At 58.1% G+C, this 13,580-nt stretch overlaps 1 protein-coding gene across 4 annotated transcripts in view; it reads left to right on the forward strand.

Annotated features, from left to right (window-relative positions):
* Nucleotides 1-13,580, forward strand: part of PTPRN2 (protein tyrosine phosphatase receptor type N2) — a 695,060-nt gene that overhangs the window by 608,049 nt on the left and 73,431 nt on the right. For 3 of the 4 annotated variants that reach the window (XM_036999402.2, XM_036999403.2, XM_073238119.1), the window contains one exon: nucleotides 8,194-8,388. The exons of the other annotated variant lie outside the window; for it this stretch is intronic. In XM_036999402.2, the coding sequence (XP_036855297.2) occupies nucleotides 8,194-8,388 (195 nt within the window). The remainder of the gene's footprint in view (nucleotides 1-8,193; nucleotides 8,389-13,580) is intronic. 4 annotated transcript variants of the gene reach the window in all.

The raw sequence follows: 13,580 nt of genomic DNA on the forward strand, positions 1-13,580 counted from the left end.
GAGATAGAGGGGAGACTGAAAACAGAAATGACTTCTGTTCTCAAGTTTGGGGGCAAGATGGAGGGGACATGAAAGTCCCTAAAGACAATTCAGGACCAGCAGCTCCTTAGAGCCTGACTGGCAGCGAGGCAGCACAGGGGCTGTCGCCGTGGGGGCTGGGCGTGGGGGACAAGCAGGTCTTTTCTTTCTGACTCAAGGCTGTTCGAAGACTATTCTAGGTTGGGAAGAGTGTTGAAAGTTATTTTCACTTTTACTAGTTAAAATGTGTCCATATCTTTAAGTTTTATTTTGAGAAAACATCTTGCAAAATGGAAAAAAATTACTCTATGTTGCTTGATAAACACCGTTTATCACGGAGCTGTTTTGGTTAGCTGGCTAACACTGTGGAACCCCGCACTTAAAATAACACAGCTGACATTCGCCTAGAACAGCAGAGGTTTGCAGCCGAAGTGGTGATTATCAGAGTGTCGGGTGTGGGTGGGGGGTGGTGATGCCAGGCCTTGAGTTAAAGGTCAAGACGACCAACCATCCCACAGAAGCCCTTGGACCTGGATTAGGAGTTGCTCTGGAGAAACGTTTCTACCTCGTGGTATGTGTTTCTGCGTGCACACGTGTGTGCACGTGCTTATGTGTGTTGTCCTCTGTTGAAATGTAAACGTTACCTGGACATCACTGAAAAGCCTGCTGGAGGTGGTGAGGCCACATGCCAGGACACGGTGGTGGCCGCCTGTCGCAGGTCAGTGCAAGTGAGGTGGGGCGAGAGCCAGGCTCTCCGTCCGGGGGCCCCGTGCCGCTGTGGCCCAGGTCAGGGACAGGGCCACTCCATTTACCTACTGTGGCCCTGATGTCTGTGGGACGAGGACAGGTTCCTCTCTTTCCTACCAGAAACGGTGTGGGAGCAAGGCCCCGGTGTCTCAGGAGGAGCACGTGGGATGAGGACACAGGGAAGCCCCCCAGCTTCTCCCCCATTAGTACCAATCAGACAAGCTGTTTATGTAAACTATCCGCATAAACGAGGTCCTGAGTTACTGCTGTTGTGTCCGCAGCCAGCCTGGCTGGCCTGAAATTTGGGCCATTCCTTGTAGGTCATGTTTAGTTTTATGATGAAACAACAGCCTGCTTGAGTAAAGCTGCTGGGAACAAGGAGAGGTGATGATGATACGGGACATTTTCTTATGGGCTTTTTTTTTTTGATGACACATTACTAGCCACCTTGATAGTCTGGGCTCTTTTCTCCCATGCTTTTCCCCATACATAAATTCTAAACATTTCACTTCGTTTCAGTCATGTTGAATGAAGAATTTTACCTGTTTTAAACATACCTTAAGTTGGCTTTCCTTATTATGAAAGTAACACGTGCTCAGTTCAGAAGGTGCAGTGAACACAGTACAGGTCACAGTACAAGCCCCCCTGCCTCCCCAGGCAGAGAGCCCCTGTGAGTGGCCTGGGCCTGCCCTATGCCTCCCCAGAGGTCGTCCCCACACTCGGATTCACTCCTGAATCTGTGATTCCCTGAGCAAGCCCGTTAGCACACGCCTGCCGCTGCTGCCGTAGATCTGGGGCTCGAGGCGCCTCCGCGTCTGGGAGGCTGCCTGGCGGGGCATCGTGTGCCCGCCGTGTGTTCCGTTTGCCAGGTGCCACGGTGCCCCCTGTGCTGGAGACCAGGCCCCTCTCTGGAGAGGCTGCCTCCCTCTCAGTGCATCTCTTAGTGTTTCCCCAGGCCGGAAAGTAACTGGCCTTCATCCCTCCCCACATGCCCTCAGGAACCCGTTTCTCTTTCTCCTGTGGCGTCGTGCGTTGCCGTGGTTCTGCCCCGTTGCCACTAATCGTGCTCTCCATGAACCCCAGCAGTCCAGCCACGCTCTGTGTACGCACTCAGGAGTGTGCTACTTTGTTGCAATCGTACCAAGAGGGTTCCTTCAGCCTTTGTGCCTTTGTCATCTTCCTGGAGGGACCGGGGAGCAACAGGCCTCTTGTCCCAGAGTGGTTTCTGCTCTGCGATTCTCCTCCATCAGATGAGGGTTTGAGAAATAAGACATTTGCATTATTATGTGTGTGCATGGACTTCTGCCCCCAGAATCTTATTCAACTTATTGTGCAAACTGCATTATAAAGAAGTATAAAATACTTTGAGGTCTGCAGAAATACCCCAGGACCTCAGCTCAGTGTGTGACAGAAGGCAGGCCGTTTTATGGATAATGCATATGGGACCAAAACGTGGTGTGTGCTCGCCTCCCTGGCCTGTACCCTTGTACCCAGGGAGTCGCTCCGGGCATGTGATGCTCCCTGGCCTTCAGCGCATCCTGAGCTGACTCTGTTCTACAGGGACCCGCCAGGGGTTGGGGATGCACGGGCACCCTGGTATCAGTGCCTCCAGGTGACTGCGGGGCTCACATGTGGGGGGACTGACCCACCACGGGGCCACCTGGCTCTGCGTGTTTGAGGCAGCCCCACGCCACACCTGGTTATAGGCACTCATGTTCTGACCTTCCCTGACAAATGAGGGACTGTTTGATGTTTTAAATAGTGTGGCCCAAGCTTCAATGTTTGTGACCAAGCACTTAGAACTAGGAGACTGCAGACGTCCCCCTTGAACCCTAGTGCTCCAGTTGCTCCAGGAAGGCTGGGGGGAGTCTCCTTGCTGAAGCCCGCAGGCAGCCTTCAGACCGGTGCACCACGGCCTCTGTGCTGTGGACCCGCTTCAGGGATGGCCCTGTGCACCTGGGCCTTCTGTGTGGGGCCCTGGCAGGGAACCTGATCTGGGGTCTCTGCCTCCTCCTAGCCATGCAGCCTCTGCACCCATCTGTGAATGAGGATGCTCTGCAGGGTGGCCTGCAGCCCGGTGCCAGGGGCAGGCACACAGTGACTGACCATTTGCCACAGACCAGCGCCAAGTTAGGCGCTTTGCACACATTCACGCCCAGAATCCTCCCAGCCGCTCTACATGGTAGTTCTGCCATTATCCCCACTTTATAGACTGACACAGAGATGTGGGCACCTTGTCCAGAGTCCCAAGGCCAGTGAGTGGCAGGCTGGGGTTCAGACCCAGGCGGTCTGGGCCCAGGGCCTTGCTTCCACCCCGATATGCTCCTGCTCCCGCAGACCTGGGTCTGTCGGGTCTGTGTTCATTTCTGCTGGGTATTCTTCCCTAAGATAGCGAAGGCTCTAGGCTACTTGCCTCCCAAGAGCAGGCGCACACCAGGCATTGGTGGCTGCTATTGTGGAGATGGCCTGCGATGTCCCCACTGTTGTGTATGCATCCCCTTCATCAGGAACATGGGAGGGTCCAGCCAAGAAGGTACAGGGCAGGTGTGCAGAGATGAATAAACCCCCCCAGAAAGACCTGAAGCCCGTCTACCTTCAGAGAGGGACCTACTGAAAATGCAAAGCAGCGCAGTCCAAAAATAAGTGATTTCCCCCTTTGCTATCTGGAGAAAAAAAAATTTTTAATTCACGCATGCATGGGCTTTTTCTTTCCTGCTAAGGAGCAGGCATCAGGATGTGAGAAGGAGACAGGTTTGGGCAAGGTCCCGGTGGGAGTGGCTCATGAACCGGGCCCTGGCAGCAATGCAGTGAGCTCCCTGGGTGCTGGGACAGGTGCACACCAGCTGCAAAGGGGAGAGCCCGGAGTAAGGCCGATCCGGGTGCTCGGCACCTCCTGGTCTGCTGAGGTGGGCGGCCCGGGCGAAGAGCCATCGGAGGGCTTTCTGTCGTTATGTGGCTTGCTGGCTGGCTGGCCCCACATATAGGTCTGTGACCAGAAGATGCATTCGCTAGAATTCGCCTCCTTCCTGCATAATTAATTGCCTCTTCATTGTTGCATCATATGCTTACTACACAAGGGCTGCAATTGTCTTTATAAACTCCAGGTCATCGAGTTAAATGCTCAGGGTCATTTTTATTAAGGTAGTGGCATCCCAGACCATAAACAAAGTCATTTTTTAAAATTCAAGCAGAGTTGGTCTGGATCTTAACATTGTGGGATCCTTTTAAGTTAAGGGGCTGGATGGTACTGAGCCTCCTCGTCCAGCTAAGTGCAGACGTGTTTGCCAAAATCTCCCCTGTGCTCACAACCAGGCCACGCAGAGCAAGTCCTTCAGGGCCCCACTGAGCAGGCGCTGCATTGATGAAGTTGAAGGATTTGATGGTTTTGCTGATTCGCACCTTTGGTAGGTCTGTGCGTCCTACAGTTTTCCCTTTAGGGCACCCATAGCCAGGGATGCTCATTCCCAGCATTGACTATACCCTTTTTGATTGCTGCCAGGATTATAAACTAGGAAAATTTCAAGACATGACCGGGCTCTCCAGGCCTATGCCAGAACATCTTAGATGGTTCGTTCAGCACTGTCAGCCATCTTTTCCTCAAATACAGCGCTCTCCATAGATGATCGTGGCTCTGTGTTCTGAACTCACTTCACAGAATACGATCCACAGAATGTTTATCTTGGCGATGGCCGCACTTGTCACTTGCTGCTAAGAGCTTCCTGCTCAGTTCTGCGTGGATGCTCCGCATAAGTTTGATAGTAAATGTAGGACATAAGAGCAGGGAAGAGCTTTGGCCTGATAGCGGTCTACATGTAATGGGAGCTAATGTTATAAGCTCCAGAGTACATTTTAAATGAGTGTTTATGCGCAGCCCACCCATTCCGTCACTGCCGAAGGGGTCTGTAGGCTCACGCCTTCACCTGTCAGCACGAGGACTGTGATGGCCCTTTGAGGTGTAGGTGGCGCTTCTCCACGGGGACTGTGGTGTCGAGCGAGCTACACACAGTGTTTCCCAGGCTGGGGAGGCATGGAAGCCCCGCCTCTCGGGTGACCTGCTGGCCGGTAGCTGTGCAGAAGTTCAGACCTGCGTGGTGTAGACCCAAAACACTTCATAGAACCACAACCCCAAGGGGTTTCAGAACCTGTAAATGAGTCTCCCTGACCCAAACCATTACTGTCAGGTGGTAGTCTACATTTTCTTCTGTTTTAAGAAGTTTGTCCCTTGACATTTTAAATTTTAAAGTAATAGTACAGAGACTGAGTATGGAAGGCAGAATATGGAATTTCTGTGTATAAACCTTAATGAACCTACAGGACGAATTGAAAGGGCCAGCAGTGACGTCCCTCTGGGACTTCCTCAGTGAGCAGAGGTGGCATCAGCAGTGCCTCTGGGGTCTCGCCTGCCTCTCTGGGCCACTGGCGACTCCTGTGGCAGGACAGGAAGGGGCCGTGGCATAGCCAGGAGGCTGAAGCCCGGTGTCCACGTGGGAGGGCTCGGTCTCAGCGTCCTGGACGGCAGGCGTACAGTGGTGTGGGAGGGGCAGAGCCAGCCAGGGTTGGAAGGCACACCGATTAAATCCTGAGCGCCTTCCAACAGAGGGTCCAGGTGGGCCCACTCCTGGGCATGTCTGGGAGACGGAGGCTGGGGAGGCTCTACCTTTGTCACAGGTAGGCAGGTAGGTCCTTGCTGTCTCGGGCACCAGGGGAGACACCAGAGGCTGAGCACCAGGCTACAGGACAGGGAGTGTGCCGCAGGCTCACCTGGCCCCAGTCTGAACCTGGCACAGGGCTTCATTGGTGTGACTCCACAACCTTCTGACATGGGCCCCCGCTGGTTCCCAGGCCTCAGACTGGGAAGGGGAGGGGGCAGTCACAGGAGTGGCAGCAGGAAAGCTGGCCAGGCTGCCGCCTCCTACCCAGGGGGAGCTCGGATCCCAGCCAGCCAGTGAGGGGGAGCAGCTGGAGGCCGCTGGCTCTCTGCTGGCCCCATAAAACTTTGTCATGAGACCGGCTGCCTTAGCGGCCGCTGGGTAACATGAGGTGCAGACTCCCAGGGGCACGTCAGCTGGGACTTGTTCAGGCCTGTGCCGGGGGCTGTGAGAGGCAGGTGCCCCACGGTGCATAGGAGCCGCGTCCGAGGCGCAGGGTTTCCGGCCAGGCCGACCACTGCACTCTCTGTATCTCACTCCCAAACGGAGGCTTGCTGCTATCAAAGCTCACTGAGGGGAGCCAAACGGGAAGCCTGGCGGAGGCAGCCGGGACGGACGTGGGGCCTTCATGTCCCCCCTTACCTCACCTGGCCACCCCGCCTCAGCGCGTCTGGACCTGCCCTCCTGCCCCGTAGCACTCCTGGCCAGCACGGACGTCTTTGCCTCTCAGTACCATTCAGCGCCAGGCCAGGCTGTGAGCACCCGGAGCCACCACCCCGGGCATCCTATTCAACCAGTGTGCCTGGCACCCAGCATAGTGTTTGACACATGGTATGTGCTAGTTACCAGATGCCAGGTAAATCAGTAATGGCTGATCATCAGCTGGTGCATGCCAGGCACCCTCTGGAGGCCTGTCCTGACGTGTCATGTCATTCAGTCTTCATAGAGCGGTGAAGCTGGCACTGGTAGGAGAGCAGAAAGTGGGCAAAGAGAGGTTCGGGTTGTTGTCCCAGGGCCGCACAGCCGGCAGAGTGTCAGAATCAGGAGTGCGACCTGGTGCTCTGAGTGGGTGGCGGAGTCTCCGGGAAGCCAAGGAGAAGAACCCGTCCGTCCGTGTCTGTTGCAGCTCCCACCTCCGTCCCCCTGGAGGGACAGTTCTCTGGGCCCTGGGTTCTGGGTGGAGCCCCTCCCCACCTGGCCCTGCTGGCCTGGTGTGTGTGCCTGGAGGGTAGCTCTGCAGAGGCCCAGAGACTCTCCTGACATCCGGTGCGCCCGGAACACACCTTAGCACAGATGCCATCAAGGCCTCGGATGCGAACGAGCCCGAGGAGGGCGGGAGCTTGCCGGCTGCACAGGTTCAGTGGCTCACCTGGGGGCCCACTCCCACCTGACCCACCTCTCAGATGCTCCTTGTCTTCGTGGTTTATCGTGTAGGAACTGGCAGTGGTCAGTTCAAAAGTAAGTGTCCCACCTTATCAGATGGCACTTAATTTTAGTTGTGTGTAAAAGCCTGCAGCCAACGAGGCCTCGTTCCCACTGGGCCGTGAGTCTCCTTAGCTCCCCCCGGCCCCCCCCACCGCATGGGGGAACAGCCACCACCCACCTTCTGGGCCCAGTGGGCACTCCCACACCCAGGGCCTTCCTTTCTCCAGGCGGCCGGTGCTGAGTATCTTACTGTTGGGCTGAAGGGGGGAACAGGTTCTTCCTGGAGCTCTGTCTCAACTTCCCCTGTTCTAAAGAAACATTTTTCTAAGCTAAAGGCCCACAAGGAGAGTTGGCACTGAGTGTGGACAAAAGGTGCTCTGGGCGGCGTCTCGGGTGCAGCCCCGTGCAGCTGCCCAGGCCTGGGTCGCCCCGGCCACGTCCCGATCGACCTGTAACCACCCAGCGGGACAGGAGGCTTGCTCAGGGGTGCCCCCGGCTCCTCCAGCTCCAAGGCTCTGTGGTCTCCCTGGAAATATCTTTGGCCTCCCCATGCTTCCAGAGTTTGTTCTGGTTTAGAGAATTGTTTTACTTTTCATTGCACAAAACACTCGCTTCTGTGCTGACTGACGACAGGCCTCCACGGCTGCAGCGCGGGAGCCTCTCACACATGCACGTCTGGCCTGCGGCCCTGCCCCATTCACCACTGTCACCGGGAGTCTGGAGGGGCAGCGCCCCCAGCACCCCGCTCCATCACGCGGGAGAGCGGGAATTCGGGTGCTGTCTGGCCTCTCCCAGGCCCAGCCGCAGTTTTTATGCTTCAGCCCGACTCATTTTAACACTGGGAGCCGGTGGGCCCTGAGCCGAGGACACGCTGGGGGCACCGGGTGGCTGGCTCCTCCGTTGTCCCTTCTGCTAGGGACCTTCTGCCCTCACACTGGGCCATGCTGGGGAAAAGGGAAAAACCAAAAAGAGGTTTGTTTTTTCCTCGACAGCCTGTGGTGCTAGCCTTACGCTGTGAAAGCCCCTCCCCTGCCACGGCCCGTGACGTGCCCGGCTTTGTATGTTGCATGTTCTCAGCATATTCCAGTGTGGTCTAGTGGCCTCTTTTCCGAATCTGCCTAGATTTGTGGCAGGGGGTTGTGGTTGTGCATGTATATGTGCCGTGTGTGTCTGTATCCATGTGTGCCTGTGGCTCCATTGTGTTGGTGGGTGAATCTTGTGTGTAGACGTGTGTGTGTGTGTGGCTGTGGCCGTGGGGCAAGTCCTCCCGGTCTGGCCCTGGTGCTCAGGAAGAGCTGCGGGGAGGGTGGGCTGGCGTCCAGGCTGCACTCACCCCTGCCTCTCTGTGACCCAGGAGCTGTGCCGGCAGCGCATGACCACGCGTGCCCCCGACCACCCCGAGGCCCTGCACACATCCCGCATCAGCAGTGTCTCATCCCAGTTCAGTGACGGGCCGGCGCCCAGCCCCTCTGCCCGGAGCAGCACCTCATCCTGGTCGGAGGAGCCTGCACAGCCCAACATGGACATCTCCACTGGACACATGGTCCTGGTAAGGCCCATCCTGTGTCGGGGAAGCATGTCCAGCTGCGTCTCTGCGAGTAAGAGCGGGAGGCTTACAGCGCCCACGCAGACCCACTGTGTGTCACGACCACGACAGCACGCGCAGCTGCAGGTCTGACCTCGTGGGGCAGCTGAGAGTGGGCACAGAAGCCAGGCTGGGCTCCCCGGCTCCACCTGCTCCAGTGTGAGCGCCGCTCCGTTCTGCTGCTTAGCACATGCCACCCATGCACCTGCCCATGGGCCATCCTGCGGAGCCGCCATGATGGTGGGAATGTGCCCATTGGTGCCTGCTGCTCAGCCTTCTTGGCAGTCTGACAGCACCCGTGGGCTCCTTCCCCCCACCCCCACTCACCAGGCACCAGCTGGGCAGGTGGACAGCACTCACCTGCTTGTCACTGGATGTGACGCCCAGAGAGGAGAGGGCATGGAGCTCAGCTCCCTCGGGACCCTTCCCAGGGCCTGGAGCAGGAGTCCCCGTGGGGGAGGCTGCAGCTCCCTGCCCCTTCCCCCCAAGACTGGGCACCATCTGCAGAGGGACACCCAAGGAGAGGCTGGGCTGCTTGGCACGCATGTCATGTCCAAGCGTCACCAAGTAGGCGCTCCTCACCGCTGTCCCTGAAGGCAGACGACCCTGTGGCCCGGCACCAGCAGCTCAGCGCTCGCATAGCTGGTGCCAGGAGCAGGCCAGTGCTGCTTCCCGCACAGGGTGGACAGCAGAGGCCATGACAGGGCGGCTCCATGGGTCAGGGAGCTGCGTCCATCGCACAGCTGACTCCCCAATGCCAACGTTGGGTGGGCCCTGCGCTTCTATAGTTGAACATTTACTTTCTGTGGAAACGTCCCTCACCTATTTATTTAATAACAGCAGAGACTGGTGGAGTCAGACCCCAGAGAGGGGGTCTGGGGGCATGTGTCGACCGAGGCCTAGAGGCCCTGAGGTCTCAGGAAGCAAGGGGAAGGGCTGGGGCAGGAAACTGGGAAGGGTCTCTGGGCAGCTTCAGGGTGGAAATGTGGGAAGGGGCAGCTGGCCATGAAGAGCCGTCCTGGGAGCAGGTCCTCCTGCAGAGATGGGCAGGTGTCAGAGCTGCCTCTGCTGGCACCCTGGGGGGACAGGCTAGAAACAGGGCGTGCTGTTGGCAGCACGGATCCTGGGTCCTGCAGACCTGGGGCAAAGCTGGGCAGCTTGGCTGGTCACCAGGTCCAGGACTCTGGACAAATCCTTACCTGTGTTTTCTCATCTGCAAAATGGGCTTAAGACTCCCATCGGGATGCTCACAGGGCCCAGCAAGACAAGCACATACATGCTGCACATGGCAGAACCTCACAGATGGCATCTTCCCACACGTGTGATGGCAAAGAAACAGCTGTTTTTGTGTGAGGGAATTAGAAAGCCAGCCAGCGGCCCAGGTGAAGGGAGTGGGCCCTCCCCCCAGCCATCGTGGGAAGGGGCAGGCGGGCCTGGGTGAAGTCTGCAGAAGACCGCAGGGAGGAGGCGGCAGGAGAGGCCGCGCTGTCCACCCCGAGGTTCTGAGGAAGTGTCTCTGGGACGACGAGGCTGTGTGACCCGGGCTGCGCGCCGACCTCATCCACGCGGCCTCGAGGAACTGTGAACGCTGCTGTGCGAAGACGTGGCTTCCTGGGAATCCCGTTGATCCCTTTAGAAGGTGAAGAATCGCCCTTGGACGCATCTGTGTAGAGGACCTATTTCTCTGTCACTTGTCTTCAGAAGGCTGAAGTTTAGCAGAGCTGCTTTGTCGGGGCCGTCGAGAGCAGGTTACGGTCCTAAGAGTCACCGATGACATGGTGCCAGCCATGAAGTGGGCACACCAGGGCGTACACTGCCAGCCCGGTCTGTCCCAGTGTGGCCCACGGGGCCAGAGCTCTGGGACTGGCTGGAGAGGGGACGGTCTCTGGAGAGGGGACACACCCGGCAAATGGGGGTTTACTGCTTTCTAGGCTCTGCGTGAGGGCTGTGGAGCTTCATCAGGAAGGTGGAGCTTCATGCATGCTGAGGGGTGGACCCCGGACCGTGATGCACACCCTCCATCCTGGGAGAGCAAACTGCAGGCGTGGGCAGCTGAGAGGCCAGGAAGCGGGACCTGTGTGGGCCGTGGCAGGCAGGGGGGCCTGGAGGCCAGCGCGGGGGGAGGGTCCCCGTTGGACAGCCAGCTGCTGGCGCGGCACGGCCCTGGTGTCTGGGCAGCACGACCTGCATTCTCTTGAACTTCTGCTCCCGCCTGCCAGGAGTCACACTGAGGAGCCTTGATTTCTCTGTGTCGGGCTTGGAGTGGCCTCCATCCGCCTGGGCTCTGGCAGGTCTGCCAGGGGGCTAGGTTGGCAGGAGCTTCCCTGGCTTCGCCACCTTCAGATCTAAGTCCGCACTGCATGGAAACTCTGAAAGTGCCATTCCTCGTGGCACATTCCCCGGTCCTGCTCTCTGAGACTGGAATGTGCCTGCAGCACGGCTGGGCACCATCCTCTGTGAGGGGGGCTCGGCCCCCAGAGCCAGCATTACCACAGGCTTGGTGATAAATTAGTAGTGCCAACACAGGCCACTCACTGTCCCCCAGGTGACCCTGTGCCAAGCAATAGCCCCAGTCGGTGTGTGTGCCCTGCTCATCTTAGTCACGTTACTCTGTTACTCATCATACAGTAAGTTATGTATTGTATACTATTCAGGGTGATTTACGCAATTTTCAAGTCTTGCCACTCCAAACAACACAGCATATGTGAAAACAACCATAGGTTAAATTCTGAAAGACAGACCCTAGGACACCCAGTGTGCCTGCCATGAACTTCGAGAGGTGTTGCCCGGTCCCTGCCAGAATGTCCGAACAGACACCAGCGACGTGGGCATGGCACTTACGTCCACACACCCTCCCGCCCTGCCTTGGGCTTCATGCTGACCGGTGGAAAGCGCTGCTTCCGTGTCGTCTTTGCACACATTTCTCTGACAGTGCAGGAAAGGGAGTGACTCTCCACGCCGGGAGTGGGTCGTCCTTCCCTCCAAGAGCCACTTCAGGAGCATTCCGGGCTGCAGGGCCAGCCTCCACGCCGGGCAGGAAGGGTGCACTCGGGCAGCCAGGGGTGCCGGCGGCACCTCGCTGAGCTCAGCGTGTCTTCCCTCAGCCTGGCTACCGGTCCTCAGGTGAGAGGCGGCCAGTGGCATCCAGGAGAGCCAGTGTAGCAACTGATTTGGGTAAAGTTTCAGGAAGACCAAAAATCCTTGCTGAGAAGCCGCACTGGGTTAATGACCTGAGCCGCCAGGGGAAGGCGGACAGGTAGACGCCCAGAACGCCCCTCCCCGGTGCACGGATTAGCGTCAGCGGTCAGACACACCCAGGGTGTGGCCTCCGTCTCTGAACTCACCTGCCCAGCGACATTGTTGAGCAGAGTGGCCCCTGGTGGGCACCAGTGCCTGGCACTGTGGGGTCTTGATCCTCAGGAGCCCTGGCCCAGCCAGCTTGGGCCTCTGGCAAGCTGCACAGAGAGATAGCTGCTTCTGCAGCCTGCAGGCTGGAAGTCCGAGGCGGAGGTGTCGGCAGGGTGTTCTCCTGGGCGTGTGGGCGCCGTCTCCGGGTCCTCACACAGTTGCTCCTGTGCGTGGCTGTGTCCTGAGCTTCTCATAATGCGGACGCCGGCCACCCGGGTCAGGACCTCCACAGGCCTCACCTCATCTCAGCCACCTCTGTGGACACCCTGTCCCAGCACAGTTCCCCCGGAGGTCCTGGGGGTGGGGCTTCCACAGATGAACTTGGGGACACAGTTTGCTGTGACGAGGACGGACCTTGAGCTGCGACCAGTGTCCCCGGTAGCCTGAGGCAGTGGAAGTTCCTGGCCTGCTTCCTGCAGCCCCCAGTGGGCCGTTTCTGAACTCCTGGCCCTGGGGCTGAGCCTGCGGTAACTGCAGGGGGCCAGCAGCCCACGTCCGGACACATCCCCTGCGCAGCCTTGTGCCCCCACCCACATATGAGAGGTGCCGGTACCTCCAGGACCCACAGGAGAGGTCGGTGAGCCGGCTTACGTCTCCCTCCAGGCACGGCCCATGTGGCCTCACTGGAGCCTGGCTTCCCTGTCTCCCTCATCCTGGAGGAGGCCTGTCCCCAGGAGGGACCTCGGGAAAGGACGTGTCCACAGTTTAGATGACAGCACGTGACAGTCCCTACATGTGCCAGCCGGCTTCTCACCAGCAGCTCGGCTCTGTGTTAGGTGGAGGTTGGGAGCCCTCTGGGTAGAAGTGCCGCAGGGAGGGGCCTGAGCAGCAGCCCACTCAGCCAGGCCGTCAGAGGCAGGCCTCAGGCCAGGTGCTCCACCACCAAGGGGTCCCCCGCAGCTCCTTGCAAAGGCCTCTCAGTGCTGAGAGCGCCGGTCCTGTGTCTGAGTGGGCATCACAGTGCTTGGCGAACCCTCCACCATGCCATCCCCTGCCTGCTGCCCCCACCCACCCCATCCCCTGCCTGTCCCCCCCCCACCATCCCCTACAACCCCCCCACTCCGCCTCCTGAGGCCCCAGGGGACTCCTTTGGCAGCTGTGACACTGGTGACTTGATAATTTAGGATTGATACAAGGCAAAGAGTGTTGTTTTCATTGCTCAGTCTTTGGGGCTGTTTTTGTATTCTGATCGGGGTGAGGTTCGCCTTGTTACTTTAAATGATCTGTGTAAAGTGCTGGGACGGCACCAGGACGCTTTCCTTGCTCGTCAGACGTCCTCGTATGACTAAACCAGGTAAAACAGAGCAATATCGAGCATCCAGTGGATATTTGTGGAATTAAATGGAATGCAGTCAGATGCCAAATGTGGTGGTCATTGTTCATGAGTCGAGCTTACAAGGAAAGAAGTTAAAACTGGAGCCCAAAGTGGGGCTTGGAACGCGTTCATTCACAGATACGCACAGGAAAGATTTTCCAGGCGCCCAGTGACCTGCTGGGCTGCCCCTCAAATAAACCTGACAGGCAAAGCCGGGGCAGGAGGCCATGTTCTTCTGGCCTCAGAGGTTCCTCCCAGATCTTCTGGACTTGCAGACAGTGTTCAGAGGGCCTGAGCAGCAGCAGCGTCAGGCGCAGCCTTGGGTGGGTCTGGTTGTTCATGTACAGGCCAGTGGGTGACAGCACCGCATAAAGAGCGGCCTCTGAGACTGCTCAGCCATCTGGCCCCACAGGCACCCCGAGTGAGCGTGTGT

This window comes from Manis javanica, chromosome 6 (genome assembly GCF_040802235.1).
Source record: "Manis javanica isolate MJ-LG chromosome 6, MJ_LKY, whole genome shotgun sequence".
Classification (NCBI taxonomy): domain Eukaryota; kingdom Metazoa; phylum Chordata; class Mammalia; order Pholidota; family Manidae; genus Manis; species Manis javanica.